The sequence below is a fragment of the Chelonoidis abingdonii genome, chromosome 11 (assembly GCF_003597395.2).
Source record: "Chelonoidis abingdonii isolate Lonesome George chromosome 11, CheloAbing_2.0, whole genome shotgun sequence".
In the NCBI taxonomy this organism is placed as follows: Eukaryota; Metazoa; Chordata; order Testudines; family Testudinidae; genus Chelonoidis; species Chelonoidis abingdonii.
In genome coordinates, this window is record NC_133779.1 from 44,405,158 (window position 1) to 44,427,221 (window position 22,064).

The 22,064-nt window shown below is 64.1% G+C and overlaps 2 protein-coding genes across 2 annotated transcripts; one reads left to right on the forward strand and one right to left on the reverse strand.

Moving 5' to 3' along the window:
• Positions 1–1,268: 1,268 nt before the first annotated feature.
• On the reverse strand, positions 1,269–16,470 carry TRIM46 (tripartite motif containing 46). Its single transcript, XM_032789420.2, has 10 exons — positions 16,333–16,470; positions 13,890–14,145; positions 13,082–13,425; positions 12,344–12,487; positions 11,058–11,153; positions 10,610–10,863; positions 10,280–10,401; positions 6,876–7,175; positions 2,447–2,744; positions 1,269–2,091 (listed from the first exon to the last, which is right to left on the reverse strand). Exons 1-10 carry the CDS (start codon positions 16,393–16,395, stop codon positions 1,716–1,718), a joined length of 2,253 nt encoding a protein of 750 aa, XP_032645311.1. The 5' UTR covers positions 16,396–16,470; the 3' UTR covers positions 1,269–1,715.
• Positions 16,471–18,869: 2,399 nt separating this feature from the next.
• Positions 18,870–21,700, forward strand: KRTCAP2 (keratinocyte associated protein 2). Its single transcript, XM_032789364.2, has 5 exons — positions 18,870–18,970; positions 20,219–20,373; positions 20,483–20,546; positions 20,921–20,987; positions 21,514–21,700. Exons 1-5 carry the CDS (start codon positions 18,967–18,969, stop codon positions 21,632–21,634), a joined length of 411 nt encoding a protein of 136 aa, XP_032645255.1. The 5' UTR covers positions 18,870–18,966; the 3' UTR covers positions 21,635–21,700.
• Positions 21,701–22,064: the final 364 nt, after the last annotated feature.

A 22,064-nucleotide genomic window follows, 5' to 3' on the forward strand; every position in this document is an offset into this window, starting at 1 on the left:
TACTCCCCCCAGCAGCTACCAGCAATTCCTGTACAGGCACCATGGCCTAGTGGTGAAAGCAGGGTGAGGGGTCATGGGTTCTGTTCCCCCTCTGCCACTGATTGACTTGGGCAAATCTCTTAACCCTCACGGGCTTCTCCCTATGGCGCTTGGGATTTCCAAGGTCTCAGGGGCAGCAGCTGGAAGATGCTACACAAGGCCAAAGATTTGTATGAGGGAGACGGGCCCAGATGTGCACAGCCAGCCTGAGCGAGCCTGGGTGCCCCCTCCAGGGCTGGGTCCAGCAGTGGGGGTGGCACAACCCAGGGAAAATCGCTGCTCCTGGAGTCTCTGGCACTGCAGTTTATTGTAGGAAACCATGAAAATACAGCGATTGCACAGGACAGACCCCATGAGACCCCAGAGACTCTCAGAGCTCCCAGTGCTGGAGCCCAGGCCCTGAGAGGCCTCGGCCCTGCCAGCCCCAGCCAGCCCCGCGCCTGCCCCCTGCCCATGGCACAGGCTGCAGAAGGATAAAAGTCGTTGGATTTGCTCCTTGGCGCTTTGCTGTTTGTGGAGGTGAAGCTGCACTAGGCTCTCCCGCGCCCCCCGGGAAGGAGGTGTGCGCAGGATGCTGGCACAGCGGGCAGGGACGTGCCAGGTGCACTTCATGCCAGTGCTGTAGGAGTATCGTGAGACAGGTGCAGCAGGGCAGGGCTTGGCCCACATGGGGAGCTCCCCACATGGGAGCCTGGGGGTCGGGGTGAGACCCCTCTGTGCTCTCCCATCCTCCCGTGCACATGATGGGACATTCCAGCAGGCCCCAGCCTGGGGAGAGAGCTTCGTTCTGCAGCCTGGTGCCCCTCAGCGAGAGGGGCTCTCTGCACCCCTCTGCCATCTCCCATCCCCACTGCCCCTGCAGAGCTGCGCTGAGGTAGCGGCAGGATGAGCCCTGGCTCTGGGCAGCAGCTGGACTGGCTGGGTCAACGATTAGCCTTTAAAACACCCTCTGCCCTACCCAGCCCAACCTCCCCCAGCCCAGGGCCCAGCTTGCCCCCGCCGCAGGCTCAGGCAGCTCCCCAGCTACCCCTCTCAGGCCCAGGCACAGCGGCTGGCTGCTGCTCCCTGGTCCATGTGGAGGGAGGATCTTAGGAACGTGACACCCGCCCTGGCCCTGGCAGGATGGGGGCTGGTTCTGGGGCACTGCCAGGCTCTGCCCGGTGTCCTCAGCACACACAGCTCAGACTCCCAGGTTAAACATTGGCAGGAGGAGCTGAGGGGGAAGGGGAGAGGTTTTTTGGGGGAGAGCGAAGGGGAGCAACTTGGCCCAAACCCTCCCCCCACAATCCAACAGAACAGGAAGGATTCACAAGCCCAGCATGGAGATGCGGGGGAGCAGAGCCGGGCTCTCCTGGCTCCCGAGGCCTCAGCTCAGGCTGGGTTCCATGCTGGCAGGAGTCTGTCCTATGCCTCCCTTCTGCTGTCACTACAGCCTGTGCTCTGGGCCCGGGGGCTGAGGCCTGGCCCCATGTCAGATCCTCGCTCTCCTCCCCAGCTCTGTGGCCCCCTTGTTAATCCTGCAGGCTGGAGCTCAGTGCTCCCCAGAGCCGAAGTCCCTCGCCGGTCGGAGGGCAGGGCTCAGGCGGCTCCGCTCGGCCGCATGGCCGTGGCACACAATCCCACTGCCGGCAGCTGGCCTGAGGTCGAGCCCTGGGTGGTGTGCGCCAGGGGCCGGCTCAGTCCAGCTTGGAGAGGCCCCCGATGGTCACTTTGCGCTCCTGCTTGCTGGCCACCAGCTCCTGCAGCTGCAGGGCCCCGCCCCCGATGAAGCAGAAGGCCGGGCAGACGGGGCCCGAGCAGTCCACACCGCACTCGCACAGGCCGCGGAAGGAGACGGCGTCGTAGAAGGTCACCTTGCCCCGCTCGTAGTCCAGGCAGATGCCGATGCGGGGGGGCAGGGGGATGGTGCAGCCGCTGGGGTCGCGGGAGGTGAGGGCCGAGCCGTGGGACAGCAGGATCTTGCCCATACCAATGGTCAGGAAGGCGTATGGGGGGGGCGCGTCCACGGTGGCGTCCTCCGCCCCACTGTCGTGCCCGCTGTCTGGGTCGTACCTGCCCGGCGGGAGGCGGAGGGGGAGTGTGAGCGCATGGTGTGGACGGACGCACAGATGGAGCCACCCCAGAAGATCCCATCCCCTGGGGCATGGGAGACTCAGAGTGGGCTGAACCCCCCAATCTCTGCCCCTCTGCCAGTTAGCGCCCAGGCTCCTGCCTCGGGGAGCAGGAATCAGGCCAAGGGCTTAGCCGAGTGTGGGCTACAATGAGGAACCGGAGGGAGGGAGCTCCAGAGAACCTGCCCAAGGGCCCGGCAGTGATATGGGAGCTCCAGCCCGAGGCCCAGGGACCTGGGGGTGTCGCCGTGCCCTGCCCCTCCCCCCAGCATGGCTGGCCCAGCTCCTGCACTCACCTGGGGCTCACCACGTCCTGCGGCCCCTGGAACCATTCCTGCAGCTTGCTCTCCAGCCCCACGCCCACCTTGACCAGATAGGAGCTGGGGTCCACGCAGCAGGCCCAGTAACTCCGGCCCTGCGTGATGGCCATGTCACCGATGAGCATGTCGATGGAGAGGTGGCAGCTGGTCATGAGGCGCTCGGCGGCGAAGAGCATGGGCAGACCGGGCACGCTGCGCACGGCCCGCTGGTCCTTGCTGATGGCCAGGCGCTCCCGGTTGAAGCCCCAGCGGTTGTCGAGGAAGAAGTTCAGGACTGAGAAGGAGAGAACAGAGAGTGGGGAGAGGCTGAGAGACAAGGGGCGGCCCCACACCTCTGCGGGCTCCTCTCCTGGGGGGATGCAGGGGGCACGTGTGACTCCTCAGGGGCGCAGCAGCCTGGGCTTCCCCCTAGCTGGGAGTCCCACAACCCTGGGTTGAGTGCATGTGAGTCACAGACTCTGAACGCTCACTGCACTTCTGGGGCTGGGCGACTCCCAAGGTGCATCCCCTGGAGATCCCCGGGGCTAGCCCAGAGCCCGCCACCTGCAGGGCATAGATGTGTGCAGTGGGAGGTGTGGGCAGGTAGGTCCCCCACACCTGGCACGGGCGGTGTGAGGGGTATAATAAGAATGGCCCTACTGGGTCAGACCAAAGTCCATCTAGCCCAGTATCCTGTTTTCCGACAGTGGCCGATGCCAGGTGCCCCAGAGGGAATGAACAGAACAGGGAATCAGCAAGTGATCCATCCCCCATCGCCCTTCCCAGCCTCTGGGAAACAGAAGGGAGGGAAGGAGGTTAAAGATCATCAGCTCCCACAGCATCTAGACACTGAGGTTTAAGGCTGGCTTCTGAGTCCTCATCTTTCCTAATCCCTGTGGCATATCACAGCCCCAGCGCGTGGGTTGGGGCATCTGGTAACAGCCATGAGGAACAGTGCTCAGGGACTGCTTGCCAAGGTGCCTCTAGGTTTGGGTGCAGCAGCTGGCTGATAGCCAGATAGCAACCCAGTGCTGAAATGCAGCCATCTCTGGGGCGGGACTCATCAGATGATTAAATGTATATCAAAGTCTTTTGTAAAATGACTTTGATATACATTTAATAATGTTTGCATTATTTCACCTAGAAAAAATGCAAGATTTGAGTTAAAGCAGGTGGAGGGACAGAAGAGAGTATATAGTGAAAGATTGATTTAAAAAAATGTCAGAAAAATATTGTGAAAACAGGAGACTCCTATAATCTCATAAGAATGGCCCTACTGGGTCATACCAAAGGTCCATCTAGCCCAGGGTCCTGTCTTCCGACAGTGGCCAGTGCCAGGTGCCCCAGAGGGAATGAACAGAACAGGGAATCAGCAAGTGATCCATCCCCCGTCACCCTTCCCAGCTTCTGGCAAACAGAGGCTAGGGACATAATCCCTGCCCAGCCTGGCTCATAGCCATTGATGGACCTATCCCCCATGAATTTATCTAGTTCTTTTTTGAACCCTGTTATAGTCTTGGTCTTCACAACATCCCCTGGCAAGGAGTTCCACAGGTTGACTGTGCGTTGTGTGAAGAAATACTTCCTTTGTTTTAAATCTGCTGCCTATTAATTTCATTGGGTGACCCCTAGTTCTTGTGTTAGGAGAAGGAGTAAATAACACTTCCTTATTTACTTTCTCCATATTAGTCATGATTTTATAGACCTCCAGCATATCCCTGCTTAGATATCTTTTTTCCAAGGTGAAAATTCCCAGTCTTATTAATCTCTCCTCATATATATATATCCCCTCACCTGGTGCAGGCGTTGTGTGCAGGTAGGTCCCCCCTCACCTGGTGTAGGCAGCACAGGAGGGAATTTCCCCTCACCTGGTGTGGGCGGCATGTGCGGGTAGATCCACAATTACCTGGTGCGGGCGGCGTGTGCAGGTAGATCCCCCATTACCTGGTGCAAGCAGTGTGTGCGGGTAGAACCCCCATTACCTGGTGCGGGCGGTGTGTGCAGGTAGATCCCCTATTACCTGGTGTGGGGGGCATGTCCAGGTCGATCCCTCATTACCTGGTGCGGGCGGCGTGTGCAGGTAGATACTTCCATACCTGGTGCTGGTGGCGTGTGCAGGTAGATCCTCCCTTACCTGGTGCAGGCTGCGTGTGCAGGTAGTTCCCCCCTCACCTGGTGCGGGCGGTATGTGCAGGTAGATCCCCCATTACCTGGTGTGGGCGGCGTGTGCAGGTAGATCCCCCCTCACCTGGTGCGGGCGGCGTGTACAGGTAGATCCCCCATTACCTGGTGCGGGTGGCGTGTGCGGGTAGTTCCCCCCTCACCTGGTGCAGATGGCATGTGCAGATAGATCCCCTATTACCTGGTGTGGGTGGCATATGTGGGTAGATCCCTCATTACCTGGTGCGGGCGGCGTGTGCAAGTAGATCACCCATTACCTGATGTGAGCGGTGTTTGCGGGTAGATCCCCCCTCACCTGGTGCGGGCGGTATGTGCGGGTAGATCCCCTATTACCTGGTGCGGGTGGTGTGTGCGGGTAGATACTCCCATACTTGGTGCTGGCGGCATGTGCGGGTAGATCCCCCATTACCTGGTGCGGCCTGCATGTGCGGGTAGATGCCCCCTCACCTGGTGCGGGCTGCATGTGCGGGTAGACCCTCCCTCACCTGGTGCGGGTAGATCCCCCATTACCTGGTGTGGGTGGTGTGTGCGGGTAGATACCCCCATACCTGGTGCTGGCGGCGTGTGCGGGTAGATCTCCCATTACCTGGTGCGGGTGGCATGTGCAAGTAGATCCCCCATTACCTGGTGCGGCCTGCGTGTGCGGGTAGATGCCCCCTCACCTGGTGCGGGCTGCATGTGCGGGTAGACCCTCCCTCATCTGGTGCGGGTAGATCCCCCATTACCTGGTGCTGGCAGCGTGTGTGGGTAGACCCCCCCTCACCTGGTGCGGGCGGTGTGTGCAGGTAGATCCCCCCTCACCTGGTGCGGGCGGCGTGTGCAGGTAGCTCCCCCTTCACCTGGTGCGGGCGGCGTGTGCAGGTAGATCCCCCCTCACCTGGTGCGGGCGGCGTGTGCAGGTAGATCCCCCCTCACCTGGTGCGGGCGGCGTGTGCAGGTAGCTCCCCCCTCACCTGGTGCGGGCGGCGTGTGCAGGTAGATCCCCCCTCACCTGGTGCGGGCGGCGTGTGCAGGTAGATCCCCCCTCACCTGGTGCGGGCGGCGTGTGCAGGTAGCTCCCCCCTCACCTGGTGCGGGCGGCGTGTGCAGGTAGATCCCCCCTCACCTGGTGCGGGCGGCGTGTGCAGGTAGCTCCCCCCTCACCTGGTGCGGGCGGCGTGTGCAGGTAGATCCCCCCTCACCTGGTGCGGGCGGCGTGTGCAGGTAGATCCCCCCTCACCTGGTGCGGGCGGCGTGTGCAGGTAGCTCCCCCCTCACCTGGTGCGGGCGGCGTGTGCAGGTAGATCCCCCCTCACCTGGTGCGGGCAGCGTGTGCAGGTAGCTCCCCCCTCACCTGGTGCGGGCGGCGTGTGCAGGTAGATCCCCCCTCACCTGGTGCGGGCAGCGTGTGCAGGTAGCTCCCCCCTCACCTGGTGCGGGCGGCGTGTGCAGGTAGATCCCCCCTCACCTGGTGCGGGCAGCGTGTGCAGGTAGCTCCCCCCTCACCTGGTGCGGGCGGCGTGTGCAGGTAGATCCCCCCTCACCTGGTGCGGGCGGCGTGTGCAGGTAGCTCCCCCCTCACCTGGTGCGGGCGGCGTGTGCAGGTAGATCCCCCCTCACCTGGTGCGGGCAGTGTGTGCAGGTAGCTCCCCCCTCACCTGGTGCGGGCGGCGTGTGCAGGTAGATCCCCCCTCACCTGGTGCGGGCAGCGTGTGCAGGTAGCTCCCCCCTCACCTGGTGCGGGCGGCGTGTGCAGGTAGATCCCCCCTCACCTGGTGCGGGCAGCGTGTGCAGGTAGCTCCCCCCTCACCTGGTGCGGGCGGCGTGTGCAGGTAGATCCCCCCTCACCTGGTGCGGGCAGCGTGTGCAGGTAGCTCCCCCCTCACCTGGTGCGGGCGGCGTGTGCAGGTAGATCCCCCCTCACCTGGTGCGGGCGGCGTGTGCAGGTAGCTCCCCCCTCACCTGGTGCGGGCGGCGTGTGCAGGTAGATCCCCCCTCACCTGGTGCGGGCAGTGTGTGCAGGTAGCTCCCCCCTCACCTGGTGCGGGCGGCGTGTGCAGGTAGATCCCCCCTCACCTGGTGCGGGCAGCGTGTGCAGGTAGCTCCCCCCTCACCTGGTGCGGGCGGCGTGTGCAGGTAGATCCCCCCTCACCTGGTGCGGGCAGCGTGTGCAGGTAGCTCCCCCCTCACCTGGTGCGGGCGGCGTGTGCAGGTAGATCCCCCCTCACCTGGTGCGGGCAGCGTGTGCAGGTAGCTCCCCCCTCACCTGGTGCGGGCGGCGTGTGCAGGTAGATGTCTTCGCTGTACTCCCCGAAGCCGGCCTTGTTACAGCCCTTGACTCTCAGCACGTAGACGCTGTCCGTGTCCAGGTACTCCACCAGGGCGCTGGTGCCCCGCACCTCCTCGCACCGCTGCCACAGCTTGAGCGCCTTGGCCTTGGTGTCGCTCTTGCGGTACTCCACGGTGAAGTGCCAGGCGGGCGGCGAGTGCTGGGGCAGGCGCCAGCACAGGAAGATCTGGTCGTAGGCGTAGGTGCGCTGCGTGTCGATCACCGGCGCCTCGGGGGCTGCAGGGAGAGACACAGACGTGAGGGAGCAGGCCCCACACTGGGGGCAGGGGAGCGGCCAGATGCAGGGAGGGGGCATTCCGGACGGACGGACGGACGCACAACCAGCAGGAGGCTAGGAGAATCTGACTGCCGAGAGCTTGTGTGGGCACCAGGGGACAGAGTCAGGGAGACGGGGGGCGAGCTGCTGAGAGGCTCCAGGGACCAGACGGGCTGTGTGCAAGTGGGGGGAGAGAGGCGGGGAGGGAGCAGAGGCTGGAGACACAGGGGAGGATGAGGGGGAGCAGGGAACTGAAGGATGGAGCTGGGGATGGAACCGGGCACAGCGTGATGAGGATGGAGGGGGGGATTGGGCAGTGAGGGGTGGAGAGCTGGGACAGAGGAGACAGAGAAGGTCGGAGGGATGGGAAAAGGATAGTGGGAGATGGAGACACAGGGAGGGAGAAATAGGGACAGGGTGGGTGGGAAGTGAGGGATGAGCACAGAGCATTGGGGGGAGAATGGAGGGATGGGCACAGAAGTGAGAGGTGGAGAGATGAGCATAGAGGGATGGGGGTGGCGGATGGGGGGATTGGCACAGACCGATGGGAGGTGGCGGATTGGGGGATGGGCTGGTGGATGCGGGGATGGGGATAGAAGTGGGGGATGGGCTGGCAGATGGGGGATGGGCACAGAGCGATGGGGGTGGAGAATGGGGGATGAGCACAGAAGTAGGGGATGGGAATAGGCTGGCGGATGGGGGATGGGCACAGAGCAATGGGGGTGGCGGATGGGGAATGGCACAGAAGCGGGAGATGGGGATGGGCTGGCGGATGAGGGATAGGCACAGAGTGATGGGGGGGTGGATGGGGGATGGGCACAGAAGCGGGGGATGGGGATGGTCTGGCAGATGGGGGATGGGCACAGAGTGATGGGGTGGAGGATGGGGGAAGGGCATAGAAGCGGGGGATGGGGATGGGCTGGCAGATGGGGGATGGGCACAGAGGGATGGGGGGGTGGCGGATGGGCACAGAGCGATGGGGTTGGCGGATGGAGGACGGACACAGAGTGATGGGGGGTGGCAGTTGGGGGATGGGCACAGAAGCAGGCGATGGGGATGGGCTGGCGGATGGGAGATGGGCACAGAGTGATGGGGGGGTGGATGGCTCATGGCACAGAAGCGGGGGATGGGGGATGGCACAGAAGCGGGGGATGGGCTGGCGGATAGGGGATGGGCACAGAGCGATGGGGATGGCTGATGGGGATGGCACAGAAGCGGAGCTGGGACTGGTGGATGAAGATTGGGCACAGAGGATGGGGGGTGGCGGCAGTGGAATGGGCAAAGAGCGATGGAGTGCAGGTGGAAGGATGGGCGGCAGAGCGATTGGGGTGGTGGTGGGGAATGGCAAAGAACCAGGGGATGGGGATGGGGCTGGCAGATGGGAAGGGCACAGAGTGGGTGGATGAGGATGGGCTGGCGTGCACAGAGTGATAGGGGGTGGGGGATGGGGGATGGGCACAGAGTTGATGTGGGTGGCGGATAGTGGGGACTGGGCACAGAAGTGGGGGATGGGATGGGCTGGTGGATGAAAGGATGGGCACAGAGTGATGGGGGGGTGCCAGGGGACGGGCACAGAGCAATGGAGTGGCAGGTGGGGATGGGCGCGAGCGATTGGGGTGGCGGATGGGGAATGGCACAGAAGCGGGGGATGGGGATGGGCTGGCGGATGGAGGATGGCACAGAGTGATAGGGGGGCGGCATGGGGATGGGCACAGAAGTGGGGGAGGGGATGGCTGGCGATGGGGGATGGGCACAGAGCGATGTGGGTGGGGGATGGGGGATGGGCACAGAAGCGGGGATGGAGATGGGCGGGGATGAAGATGGGCACAGAGTGATGGGGGGTGGCGGCCAGGGGATGGCAAGAGCGATGGGTAATTGGCAGGTGGGGGATGGGCGCAGAGCGATTGGGGTGGCGGATGGGGAATGGCACAGAAGCGGGGGATGGGGATGGGCTAGCGGATGGGGGATGGGCACAGAAGCGGGGGATGGGGATGGGCTGGCGGATAGGGGGATGAGGACACAGGGCTGGGCACAGGGAAAGCAGGGGCAGTTCTAGGGGCGGGAGCGTGACTTGCCTCGGGTACTTCAGTGACGACTCAGCAGTGGCCATAGCCTATAAACAAACAGAGGTAGAAGCAAGTCTGAAAAGAGTCCCCAGCCGGTGCAGGACAGGGCCGGGGTGGGCGCCTGTCGGTCGGGGAGGGCACCCGCCCTGCCCACGGGAGCGCTCCCCCGCAGGGAGTCCTGGCCCAGCCTGGCCCGGCTGGCTACTCACCCTTCTGCATCTGACACAGGGTCCTGGTCCTGTCTGCTCACATCAAGTCCCACCGCGCAGGCCCCTGGCCCCACCGTCCTACCCTCTGCCCCCGCCCTGCCTGCAGGGAGCCTGGAGCCCAGAGTGGGGACTGATGCTGGCCGAGCCCCATGGACTCTGGGGCCGTTTGCAGGTGACTCTGGGGACTGCTGGGCCAGGGGACCCGTCTCCTGACTCTACAGGGAGCCCCGATCCTCCCTGGTATTTCACATGCCCTGCCTGGCCCCAGAGCGAGCAGCTTCCTGCCAGGAGGGGCACCCTGGGCAGGGCAGGACAACGCGGTATCTGGGGGCAGGACTCAAAGTGTGGGAGGCTTGGGGGAGCCCACGAGGCCACTTCCCCTGGAGGTCCCTCGCCAGCAGCTGCCAGCCCCTGACCCAGCTCCACACAGAAGGGAGGTGTGGGGGTCAGGCTGCCAGACAGCGAGCTCCGCCCCATCCAAACAGAGCTCCTCCCCCTCTAGCTGTGAGGCAGGGAGCTCCTCCCCCTCTGCATAGAGCTCCTCCCCTACAGTAAGCCCCTCCCCTCAGTCCAAAACTCCTCCCACACAGCACAGAGCCCCTCCCCTCCAGACAGAGCTCCTCCCCCTACAGGAAGCCCCTCCCCTCAGTCCAAAACCCCTCCCACACAGCACAGAGCTCCTCCCCCTACAGGACGCCACAGAGGAAGCTCCTCCCCCTCATCCCAGAGCTCCTCCCCTATGGCTGGTCGCTGGTGGTTCTGCAGCAGGGCTCCAGCCTTCACGTTTACCTTTGATAAAGGTCAGGTCCGTGAGCAGCTTCATCTCTCGGCTGAGGTCCAGCTGGAAGCGGCTGAAGGACGAAGTAGCAGCAGGCCGGAAGCTCTGCAGCGAGTCTGTGGCCCTGACGATCCTGCAGCGACAGGAGATTCAGGCGTTGGGGCTCCCGATGCCACCAGTGCCCCAAGTCCGTGCTACTCACGCACCGGCGTCCCTCTCGCTAGCCCACAGAGGTGCCAGGCTCCTCCTGCATGTGTCCCACTGCACTGGGAGATGGGGACAGTGCATGAGCCAGATCCCCGGTCCCAGAGACCCCCTGTGGCACCCGGACGGAACGGTACCTGCTGTGCAGCTGCTTGGCGGCCTGGACAAAGCAGGGGTGGTCAGTCTCCTTCAGCACCTCCTGGGTGTAGCCCACCATGCCCGAATTCTCCAGCATGGCCCGGTGCTCCTGGACCTGGTGGTGCAGGCTGGCCAGCCGCTCCTGCTGGGACTCCTGGATGGCCTGCAGCAGGGTCGCCTGCTTCTCCTCCAGCACCGTGCACAGGCCTCGTATCAGCTGGGAAACCTCCTCCTTGGCCTGGGACCCATTCACCTGCCCAACCAGAGCAGAGTCACCACACGTGGGCCCTGCTGCCTTGGGGCTTTGGCACCCGGCCTGGGGGAGCTGGAGGTGCCCTGGGGATGGTGGCACTGTGCCTGGACACCTCCTGCCCTCGCCCCAGAGGGGTGAAGCAGCATCCCCTCCCCCAGCCCTGGCAGTGCCCTTCGCTGGCGCCCCTCGCTCACCTCAGTGTGTTTCACCCTCTCCTCCAGCTCCGCGATTTGCAACTGCACTGTGTCCTGGCTGCTCAGGATGTAGGCGAGGCTCTTCGTCAGCTTCTCCTACACGGGCAGTGTGGGCAAATGAGACACACAGGCCACTCACCTCGCACAGTCCAGTGCATGGGGGGGATGGGGCTCTGAACCCAGCCACCTAGGTGTGCACAAGTCGGGCCCCAGGCCTGGGCCAATATGAACGGTCTACAAGGATGGTGGTGGGTTTACAAAGGAACCTGACCCTGCACCCCACTGCATGCACGCTGCTCACTGCATCCCCCAACTGCATGCACCTTGCTCACTGCATCCCCCACTACATGCACTTCACTCACTGCATCCCCACTACATGCACCCTGCTCGCTGCATCCCCACTGCATGCACACTGCTCACTGCATCTCCACTGCATGCACCTTGCTCACTGCATCCGCCACGACATGCACCTTGCTCCCTGCTCGCTGCATCCCCCCTGCATCCCCACTGCTCACTGCATCCCCCAACTGCATGCACCTTGCTCACTGCATCCGCCACTACATGCACCCTGCTCACTGCATCCCCCCACTGCATACACCTTGCTCACTGCTTCCCCCCCACAGCATGACCCCATTCACTGCATGCACCCCATTCACTGCCCCCCACAGCATGCACGCCGTTCACTGCATGCACCCTACCACTGCTGCCCCCCACAGCATGCACCCCACTCACTGCATCCCCCACTGCATACACCTCACTCATTGCCCCCACAGCATGCACCCCATTCACTGTATGCATCCCGCTCAGTGCATCCCCACTGCATGCACCTCGCTCACTGCATCCCCCACTACATGCACCCCAATCACTGCATCCCGCACTGCATACACCTCGCTCACTGCATCTCCCACACCATGACCCCGTTCACTGAATGCACCCTGTTCACTGCATCCCCCACTGCATGCACCCCACTCACTGCATTCCCTGTCTGCACCCTCCACCACTGGTACTGGACACCCACTCTGTGCATGCCCTGTTGGTCTGCACCCCGCAGCTCTGGAATGGGATTCCCCCCTCGGGGTACGTCCCACCTGTGTCCCCCAGCTCTGGCAGACAGACAGACCTCCCTTCCTGCCAATCCCCCATCTGCACCTGCCCATTTCTGCCATGAAGACCCACGCCCCACCCTGTCCATGCCCCAAGTGTCAGCAGAAAGATCCCCACCGTCCATGCCCACCAAGAGGTGCACCCCCCAGTTCTGGCCTGGGAAGCCCCGGTGCATCCCTTACCCGCAGTGCCTGGTAGGCACTGAGCACAGGTGTGACCTTGTGGCTGGCGTGAGCACGGCGTACGCGGCACAACTGGCACACCAGCCGCTGGCAGGTCTTGCAGTAGTGAGTCACCTCCTCCTTGTGCTCTGGACACATCAGACCCTGTGCAGCAAGCCCCACATTCAGCAAAGCAGTCAGTGCTCCCCTTTCCAACCAACACGTCCCACCCAGCCAGGGTGTGTCAGCATCCCCCTCCCAGGTCAGCCCCCCTTGGCCCCCCTCCCCACCCAGTGCCCCGGGTGCCTCCCCATTCAGAGATCACCTCCCCTCCCAGCTGCCTCAGCATCCCCCTTCCATCCTCATGCCCATCCAATCTCGGCGCCCCCACCCAGTGTCCCTGGCATCAGGCCCCCTGCCAGCACACAGAGACACCACATGGGTGCGACACTGGGGCTGGCACCGCCCTGAGAGCCTCCAGATGGACAACATGCATGGAACCTGCCCTGCCCTGTGTCCCCCCGACGCCCGTGCAGCAGGGACCAGAGGCCTTTTCACCTCGGAGCCATGTTCAGGTGCCCGCTAGTCCCTGCACTGGGCACAAGGCAGGTGATGTTGGGCCCAGACACACCATCCCCTCCACCACGGAGTCCTAGCACCCAAACCTCTCCCCAGCCATGCCCCAGGGTCCCAGCCTGGGGAATGCTCACACCCAGGCCTAGCTGCACCCTGGCCCGGGACATCCTGGGCAGCCCCTACCTTGGGCCGGAAGGTGAGGGTGGGTGGCGTGGGCTCATGCTGGGCCTTCTGGGTGCCCCAGGGGTGGTAGAGTTTGAAGCACTCGTTGCAGAAGCTCGACTTGCACTCGGTGCAGCCCTTGGTGGCCTCCAGCTGGGGGGGTTTGCAGAACTGGCACATGATGGTGGTGCTGATGTTGATGGTCTGGCGGTACCGCTCCACTATCCGTTCCAGCGTCAGGTTCCGGAACAGACTGCCCAGGCCCCGCTCACCCAGGTCCACGTCCCGCTGGCAGGCCGGGCACAGGAAGCTGACGGTCTGGGGGTGCACAGCCCCCCGTTTCCGGCCCGGGTAGGTGCCAAATCCTGGGGGAACCCAGAATCCTGTCACATGACATCAGTTCTGCCACGGCCAACTTCCTGCCACGGCCACCACCCCCCTGCCACGGCTGCCACCCCCCGCCAGCCCCCTGCCATGGCCACACTCCTCGCCACCCACCGCCACGCCAGCCACCCCTCTGCCATGGCTGCCACCCCCCGCCATGGCCCACATCCCTGCCACAGGGTGCCTGCATCCTCTGCTCCTTGCACAGGCCTGGTTACCCTCCCAGGCCCCGCCGCCTCCTCCTCCTGGCCCCTGAGTGAGCTTCCCAGTGAATCCCCGTGCCAAACTGCACAGACCCCTCCCACTCTGCTAAGGGAGATCGGGAGCCTTCTGCTCCCAATGCACTCTAGGGTACAGGGGACGTGGAAGCCGCATCCCCCAGACCCTAGGAGCAGGGTCCCCCTGTGGCAGGGCTGGGGATCCCAGGATGTGCCCTTGTCCCGACCTGACTTGAGGAGCCGATCCAGGCGGTCGGGTTTGGGGACGACCCTGCGGTCCATGCGGGGACTGCGGGTGGCCGGCGTGGAGGCAGGAGAGGTGGGCTCTGAACTGGGGTCGCAGCAGATGTAGCCATGCTGCACGAGGATCTCACTGGCACAGATGTGGCAGATGTTGTGCATGCAGGGCAGGGCCAGTGGCTGCTTGTACATCTCCTTGCAGACAGGGCAGATCAGCTCCCGCTCCATGTTCTTCATGCTGGTCTGGAGAGGGGCCAAGGAGAATGGTCAGCCCCCCAGGGGAGCAGCCAGCAGCAGGGCCACAACTGTCCACCTAGGAACTGCCTTTCCTTTCCCCCACCAGAGGGGGCGCTGGGGCTCAGTCCTGACCCGGGAGCTCCATGCTGGCAGCCGTATGGGGGAGCCTTTGCTGGGTAGGTATTACAGCCGCTCTCTGGGGGGGGTCCCCTGCCCGTCCCCCCAGTCTCACTGCCGCTCATTCCAGAAACAGCTGCTAACTGGACGCTTTCAGCAGGTAATGAGAGGTGCCATGTTCCCTGCAAGTGCCCAGCTGGCTCCAGAACCTGCCCAGCCAGCCCCCAGCTAGGTGCATGGTCCCAGACCCCTGCCACACACTCCCGTGGGCTGACCCCAGCTCCCCAGGCTGCTCCTTCTCCATTCCCCGGCCCTCGAAGCAGAGCTCAGGGCGTTTTCCAGAAGGACCCTGGGAACCGCATCTGCAGCAACGCCTGCCTGCCCTGAGCACCTGCCGCGCTCCCCATGCCGGGCCAGGCAGGAGATGCATTTGGGGTTGGGGGGGAGCTTCCTCTGGCATGCTGGGCTGGACTAGTCCAGGGTTGGGCAGCAGGAGGTTGGATACACAGCTGGATGGGGCTCTGGTCTGACCCAGGCTTCCAAGGAGTTGGGGCACCTGGCTGGCTGGGCCTACGGGGGTCAAGTGGTTTCCACACTGTGCTTTGCATTTGGAACGGTGGCAGAATTTGCTGCTTCGTTAGAGGGTCTGAGACACGCTGCTGCCCCCAGTTCCCCATGGGTTCAGTGAGCTGGAGCCGGGTTTGGCCCTTGGTTCTCCCCTCTCCCCGCTACCCCTCCCCATTGCACACACTGGGCCTGTTCACTGCTGCTTTGCGCTGCAATCGCCCACCCAGCCCCCAAACCCGCCAAGTTCCAACCCACAAAGAGCGAAATCCTGGCTCTGTTTATGGCCCAAAGCGACCAAGTGAAGGGCCTGGTGCGGGCCCCGGGGCCAGTCCCAGGGCAGGCCCTGAGTCCCAGCTCTGCCTGGCCGGGCTCTCTAGCAAATAGACGCTGTGTCCTGAGGAGCCCACAAGCTGCCAACTCCCCCAGCTGGGAAAGAGCTCCCCCACCCCGCCCAAACCACACAGCTCCCTCTGCCCCGAAGCCCCATTCAAGGACCCTCTGCTCCTGGCTCGACTGCTGCTACCCCTTGTGTGGCCGGCACGTCCCAGGTGCATCTGCCCTGTTCAGTGCATGCCGCAGACACACACACACCCGCAGCTGCACAATACAGCGGGGGACTGAGGCAGCCAGCGCGGAGCCTGCAGCCTGCCAGGGCCATCCATCTCCTGGCCACGGAGGGGCAGATTACAAAGCCCAGACAATCGCCCTGCTCCCAGACCCCCGTGGCGGGGCGGGGAGGAGGAGCTGTCAGCTGGCCAGGGCCCGCACTCACCTTGCTGTATCTCTTGGATGCCATGTCTGCCTCCGGAGAAGGGGCGCAGCTGACACAAAGCGAGGGGGGAGGAGGAGGGAAGATGGTGAAGGGAGGGGCACGGGGAGAAGGGGGCAGGGCAGAGACAGAAGCTGGACTGGGCTGTGGCTGCTGCCTGGCATCCAGCCCTGGGAGCTCCTGCATAGGGTTGCCATGGAGACTGAGATCTGCATGGATGCTCGGGATCCTTCTCAGCCCCTGGGGAAGGAGGGTCCAGGGCAGGGATGGAGGCGACTGGGGAGATGGGGCAGCAGTGCCCAGGCTGGGGAGGAGGGAGCGGGGGCAGGGCAGTGGCTAGGGCAGCTGCTGGATTCAAGCATCTCATTCCCAGAAGCAGCTGGTCTGGTTCCTGCTCACCCCCATCCCATGCCAGCATCATCACATCCTCCATCACCACCATCTCTCTACCCTTCCCCATGCATTGCACGCTCATCCCCCATACACTACACACTCAGTCATCCCCGTGCATTGCACACCCCGTTATCCTTTGCACTGTACAATCATCCTCCTGGCCCCTGTACACCTCATTTTCCGTGCAATGCACACGGATCACCCTCGTGCATTGCACACCAGTCACCTCTGTGCATTGCACACCGATCACCCCCGTGCATTGCACACCCCATACCCCCCATCTCGAGGCGTGCTCCCCCCGGTCCGAAGAGCCGCTCTCCTCCCCCAGGCAGCCCCCAGCCTCTCACACTGATCCGGACGAGCGCATCCATGATGGAGGTGAAGGTCTGCAGCTCCTCTCCCTCCGCCATGGCTCCGGGCCGCCCCCGGCCCGGCTCCGGTCCCGACGGCAGGGCGGCGGCGGCGAACACCCCAGTCTGCGGCGGGGAGGGCGCACGGAAGAGCCGAGCTGAGGCAGGGAGCGGTGCGCATGCTCCCGGGTCCAGCTCCGGCCTGGGGGGAGCGCGGTGGGGGTAGGGGCGAGGGGCTGGCACCGAAGGGAGGCAGGGTTGCCCCCCTGCACCTGCAGACAGAGGAGAGGGGCTGGCTCTGAGGGGAGCGAGGGGCTGGCACGGGGGTGGGGCAGGGTTGCCCCTCTGCACTTGCAGACAGAGGGGAGGGGCTGGCACCGGGGGGAGGGGCTGGCACGGGGGGGCAGGGTTGCCCCCTGCACCTGCAGACAGAGGAGAGGGGATGGCTCTGAGGGGAGCGAGGGGCTGGCACTGGGGGGGGCAGGGTTGCTCCTCTGCACCTGCAGACAGAGGAGGGGGGCTGGCACCGGGGGGGAGCAAGGGGCTGGCACCGGGGGGGGACCAGGGTTGCCCCCCTACACCTGCAGACAGAGGAGAGGGGCTGGCACTGGGGGGAGGAGAACGAGGGGCTGGTACCAGGGGGCAGGGTTGCCCCCCTGCATCTGCAGACAGAGGAGAGGGGCTGGCTCTGGGGAGGGGCGAGGGGCTGGCACCAGGGGGACAGGGTTGCCCCCTTGCACTTGAAGACAGAGGAGATGGGCCGGCACCAGGGGGAGCGGCTGGCACCGGGGAGGCAGGGTTGCCCCCCTGCACATGCAGACAGAGGAGAGGGGCTGGTGCCCTCAGGGCAGCGCTGCCCCACTCCTCACATGGCTGCTCCTCATGTGCCAGGGGGCAGCAGCCAGTGCCGGGGAGGGGAGAGCGGGGCAGAGGCAACCTGGCTGGGGTTACTAGCCGAGCCTCAGACACCCCAGCGCTAGGACACCCACCCCCCTCAGCTCAGGGCCATTCCCAGCTGTAGAGCTGTTGGCCCTACAATCCCTTTGGGGCTCTGGGGCACCGTGAAATCCCCTCCCTGCCATGGTCCACACTCCTGCCATTGTATGTTCCGAGACTCCGCTACCCGGACGTATGATCTGAGCGCTGGTCTGGGAGCCAGGCTCCCCTATCCGCCCAGCTCTGCTGGGGATCTCAACAGAGAGGAGAGTTCGGCTGCCAGCGCAGCCACTGGTTAGTGCCTGCTGTCATGGGGGTTGTGTTGAATGGGGACTCTTGCTGGGAGCCCGTCTGATTTGTTCTCCAGACCTGCAGAAGAGCTCTGTGGAGCTGGGAAGCTTGTCTCTCACCCACAGACTATGGTCCAGTAAAAGATATTCCCTTCCCCACCTCAGCTCTCTTGATTTCACAAGCCTTGTCTTCCCCAGGGAAAAGGTGTGTTTTAACCCCTGGTGCTAGCCCTGGGCTCCCCCTAGGGTTTATCTCGACTCACTCACTGCCCGTCCGCACTGTGAATGTGACACGAGCTAAACACACAGTTTGCTAATGTGGACATGGCCTAGAGGCTGCCAAGCAGCCAGCAGCTGCTGGGCTGTGTGTCTGTCCAGCCCAGGGCTGGGCAGAGCCAGAGCAGAAGGGAAAAAACCTGTGGCTGGCAGCATAGGCCTGGCAAGGAGAGGATTGAAAAACTGAGGCACGCTCTGGGGTCCAGACATCACAGCAGAAGCTCCATGTTCTAGCCGAGTTATCTGGGCTGGAAGAGGCCAGCACCCTGGGGCACTGCTAGAACAGTGAGGCCTGAGTCAACAGGGAGCCCTAATGGGCCTCTTAGTGCAGCAGTTAACGCCCAGACCCTGAGAAAGGGCCCAAAGGAGAGAAGTGGGGTAAGGGGAGAGGATGGGGAGTTGGTGAAAACCACTTTGGTGCCAAGGGCATCGGCCACAGCGTGGGAGGCACTAGGCATGTGATCTGCCGCTCCTAGGCCCTCTGCTCCCAGCCCCACTGCTGTGCCCCCCTCCACCACCATGGCTAGTGCAGACAGGTCTCTGTGTCCACCCGTCTGTCCACCCCTTGGTCTATGTCTGTCCGTACTGCGCCCCAGTGGGCACAGGCTGCCCCCACCCCCCAAGAGCATGGGGCTGGAACAATTTGTACAGTGGGGACGCTGAGAGCCATTGAACCAAACTAAACCCTGGATATGATGGAACCCCTTCAAGCCATGGGAGGTGCAGCAGCCCCCCCAGTTCCAGCGCCTATGCCCATAAGGGCCGAAGGGGTGGGAGCCCCTGCCAGCCCAGGAGAATAGGGGCCCTATAGAATAACGGCAATGTCTACGCCCAACCTCCAGGGGGCGCTGCATTGCAAGGCTCTGCGCATGCCCACGGAAGCGCAAAGCGGGTTCTCTAGTCTCTTCTCGGCCGCCAGGCGGACTCGGCGATCGCTCGAACACCGTAGAGGCTGCGCATGCGCGAAAGACACCAGTCGCTCACTGCCGCGTCCCTTCCCCAGTTGCCTCGGCCTGGCGCGTGCGCAGTTCGCCTCTCCGCGCCGGGTTGGCGGCGCGTGCGCGGAAAGCGGGGTCGGCGTGTCTGGTCTTAGCGCGGACGGGTCGGCGGCGGCACCTCGCGGGGCGTCATGGGTAACGGGGGGGTGCCCCGGGGGCACGTGGTGCCCTGGCGGGGGGTACCCCTTGGGGACGTGCCCGAGGAGGGGGGATGGGGGTGCCCCAAGGGAGGTGCCCTCCGGGGCAGGCCGCCGGGGGGGGTGGTGTCCTTGGGGGGGTGCTTGGTTGCCCCTGCTTGTCGGGGAGTACCCCGATGGGGCAGGGGGGTGTGAGGTGCCTAGGCTAGGAAGGGGGCTGGCGGGCCCCCCAGGGGAGTGCCTGTTGGGGGGCAGGGCGGGTGGCACAGTGGGAGCAGGGGGAGGTAGGGGTGAGGTGCCCCAGTGGGCGGAGGTCGCCCAGGGGGCAGGAGGGGGTGAGGTGCCCTAGAGGAGGGGCTGGCGGTGCCCCCCAGGGGAGTGCTTGGGCGGCATTGAGTCCGCGGTAGGAGCCCCAAGGGGCAGGGGGGTGTGAGGTGCCCCAGGGTGGCGGAGGTTCCCAGGGGGCAGGGGGTGAGGGCCGCTAGGAGAGGGGGCTGCGGTGCCCCAGGGAAGGTGCCTGGGTGGGCAGGGCAGGCGTGAGGTCGCCCAGGCTGGGGCGGAGGTGCCGCAGGGGGCCAGGAGAGTGAGGTGACGCTGGAGGAGGGGGCTGGCGGTGCCCTGGCTGTTGGGTGGAGACCCTGAGGGCTGAGGTTGCCAGCAGGGAGGTGCTTCAGGGGGCAGAGCAGGGGGTAGGTGCCCCATGGGTGGGGGGAGGTACCCCAGGGGGCAATGGGATGCCCTGGTGGGGCAGGGGGAGGTACCCCAGGGGGCAGGGGGTGTGTGAGGTGCCCCAGGTGGGGGGCTGGGGGTGCCCAACAAGGGAGGTACCCTTGGGGAGCAGGGCAGGGGGTGAGGTGCCCCAGGTGGGAGGGCTGGGGGTGCCCTGGTGGGTGGAGGAGAGGTGCCTCAGGGAGGCAGGGTGGGGGAGGTGAGGTGCCTCAGGTTGGGGGGGGCTGCCATGGGAGGTGCGCAGGGACCACCCCGACGCTTTGTGCCCATAGTGCCCCCCCCCCACTCACACGGGGCTGCTGGCACCTGGATCCCCAGGCATGAGGGGCAGGGCTGCTGCACAGCACACAGTTCATGTGGTGCCCATCACCCTGGTGCCTGGGCACTGCATGGCCCATCACACAGCAGCGTGAGCCGGCCCGGAGCTGCAGCAGCCCCACAGGAGTGGCCGCAGGTTGCTGGGGAGGGCCCGGCAGTGGCCCAGCGCCTCACTGCGTGGTTCTTGCTCTGTCCCCAGCCGTGGGCACAGGCACATCCCTGGCGCTCTCCTCGCTTCTCTCCCTGCTGCTCTTCACCGGGATGCAGATGTACAGCAAGCAGCTGGCCTCCACTGAGTGGCTGACCATCCAGGGCGGGCTGCTGGGATCCGCCCTCTTCATCTTCTCCCTCACCGTATCCTTTGGGGTGTTGCGGGGAGACCTGAGCTGGGGCAGACCCTGTACTGTCTCCCCAGTGGCAGTTGCCTCCCTTCCTTCCTTTCTTTCCTTAACTCTGGCTGCAGGCATTCAACAACCTGGAGAGTTTGGTCTTCGGCAAAGGGTTCCAAGCCAAAATATTCCCAGAGAGTAAGTGCCCAGCCGTGCCTGGGGGGCGGGGGACATGGATCACATTTGTAGCTCCCAGGTAATTAAAAGAAACAGCAAGACCCAAAGGGATTGTGGGGGGCAGGGGTCTGATTATTCCTGAGACCCTGGATCTGCAGAGTTGCCGTGTTGAGAGTCCAGTGCCGCACTGAGCAGACACACTTCCCCCCTCCCCCTTTGGGACCCCAGCCCTGCCCTGGGAAAATCCGCCTAACACTGCACTCCCAGTCGGAACCTAACCCTGCTCTGGGGTTCCCACATGCTGCTCCCCCCCCGTGGGAGGCTGGCTTGCCAATGCAGCATGCCCAGGGCAGACACTCACTGCCACTCAATTTCTCCCCTTCTCTCTTCTCCAGTCCTCGTCTGTCTCTTACTCGCTCTCTTTGCATCAGGCCTCATCCACAGAGTGTGTGTGACCACCTGGTATGTAGAAAGCCCATCCCGGTGCGGTAGCAGGGAACAGGTCCCCTCAGGTCTCAGAGTAGGGGGAGGACATTGCCCTGGGGAGCACTAACATCCAGCCCTTGCTCTAAGAAGGTGCCGTCAGGGCTGAAGAGACCTGCGGGGCCTTACAGAGCTCCTTTCCCCAGCTGGTGTGGGGCCAGCAGGGTTGCTCCCCGGCTGGGCATGGGGCTGGTGGGGCTGCCACTGTGCCAGGTGAGGGGTCGCAGGGATGGCAGGGTCATTCCCCGGCTGGTAACAAAGCACAGAATTTCATGTTTGGCTCTGCTCCTGGTCCATCATGCCCAGGATTCTGTCTCCACCAGACCAGTGCCAGCTGCTTCAGAGGAAGGGGGCAGTACCCCGCAGTAGCTGGAGGAGGGGTAAGCCACCCCCAGCCTGGTCTCTAATAGCTGGAGCTTGGCTCCAGGCCCAGAGAGAGCTCATGTGGGGAGCAGGTATGGGCAAGGGATGGTGCTGACTGGCCTGTCCTCCTCTCTCCTCCCAGCTTCATCTTCTCCATGATTGGCCTCTACTACATCAACAAGATTTCCTCTACGCTCTACCAGTCTGCAGCACCCATGGCGGCGCCCGCCAAGGCCATTGGCAAAGGCAAGAAGAGGAATTGATGGCCCCTCCCATCCAGCCTGCCCTGGACTCTGGGACACCCAATAAAACGCTCTTTGTAACCTCTGGTCAGCAGCTCCTGTGGGTTCCTTGGCCTCGGTGGCTGTGGGCACATCTGCTCCCCTTGCCCAGGGCCCAGCTCCCTACGGCAGGACGGCAGCAGATGGCTGAGTGTGGTGGCTTCGCCCTGTGCAATGCCCAGCAGTGTCCAGCAGGAGGCACTGTGGTATTGGCAATTCTGCGTGCCCAGGAGATGAGACAGAAAACATGGTCGTTGAACACATGGGCAGCACTGGCTAAGGCCGCTGGGTGGTGCCGCCTTCTGTCGCCCTGCAAACCCCAGGCTGCTCTGCCTGCCCCCCCTGAATCCTCCAGCCCCCAGGGAACAGCTCATTCCATGGGAGGAGAGGGGTCAGCGGAGGGCACTGCCTC

What these genes read in the sequence shown, in the direction of transcription:
- TRIM46 (XM_032789420.2), bottom strand. Translation starts at nt 16,395, where the DNA reads ATGGCGGAGGGAGAGGAGCTGCAGACCTTCACCTCCATCATGGATGCG. An exon ending in CCCTCACCTTCCGGCCCAAG is followed by an intron (nt 12,488 to 13,081) that starts GTAGGGGCTGCC and finishes CTTGCTGCACAG; the next exon opens with GGTCTGATGTGTCCAGAGCA. An exon ending in CAGGACGTGGTGAGCCCCAG is followed by an intron (nt 2,092 to 2,446) that starts GTGAGTGCAGGA and finishes CCCGCCGGGCAG; the next exon opens with GTACGACCCAGACAGCGGGC.
- KRTCAP2 (XM_032789364.2), top strand. An exon ending in TCTTCATCTTCTCCCTCACC is followed by an intron (nt 20,374 to 20,482) that starts GTATCCTTTGGG and finishes CTCTGGCTGCAG; the next exon opens with GCATTCAACAACCTGGAGAG. An exon ending in AGAGTGTGTGTGACCACCTG is followed by an intron (nt 20,988 to 21,513) that starts GTATGTAGAAAG and finishes CTCTCCTCCCAG; the next exon opens with CTTCATCTTCTCCATGATTG.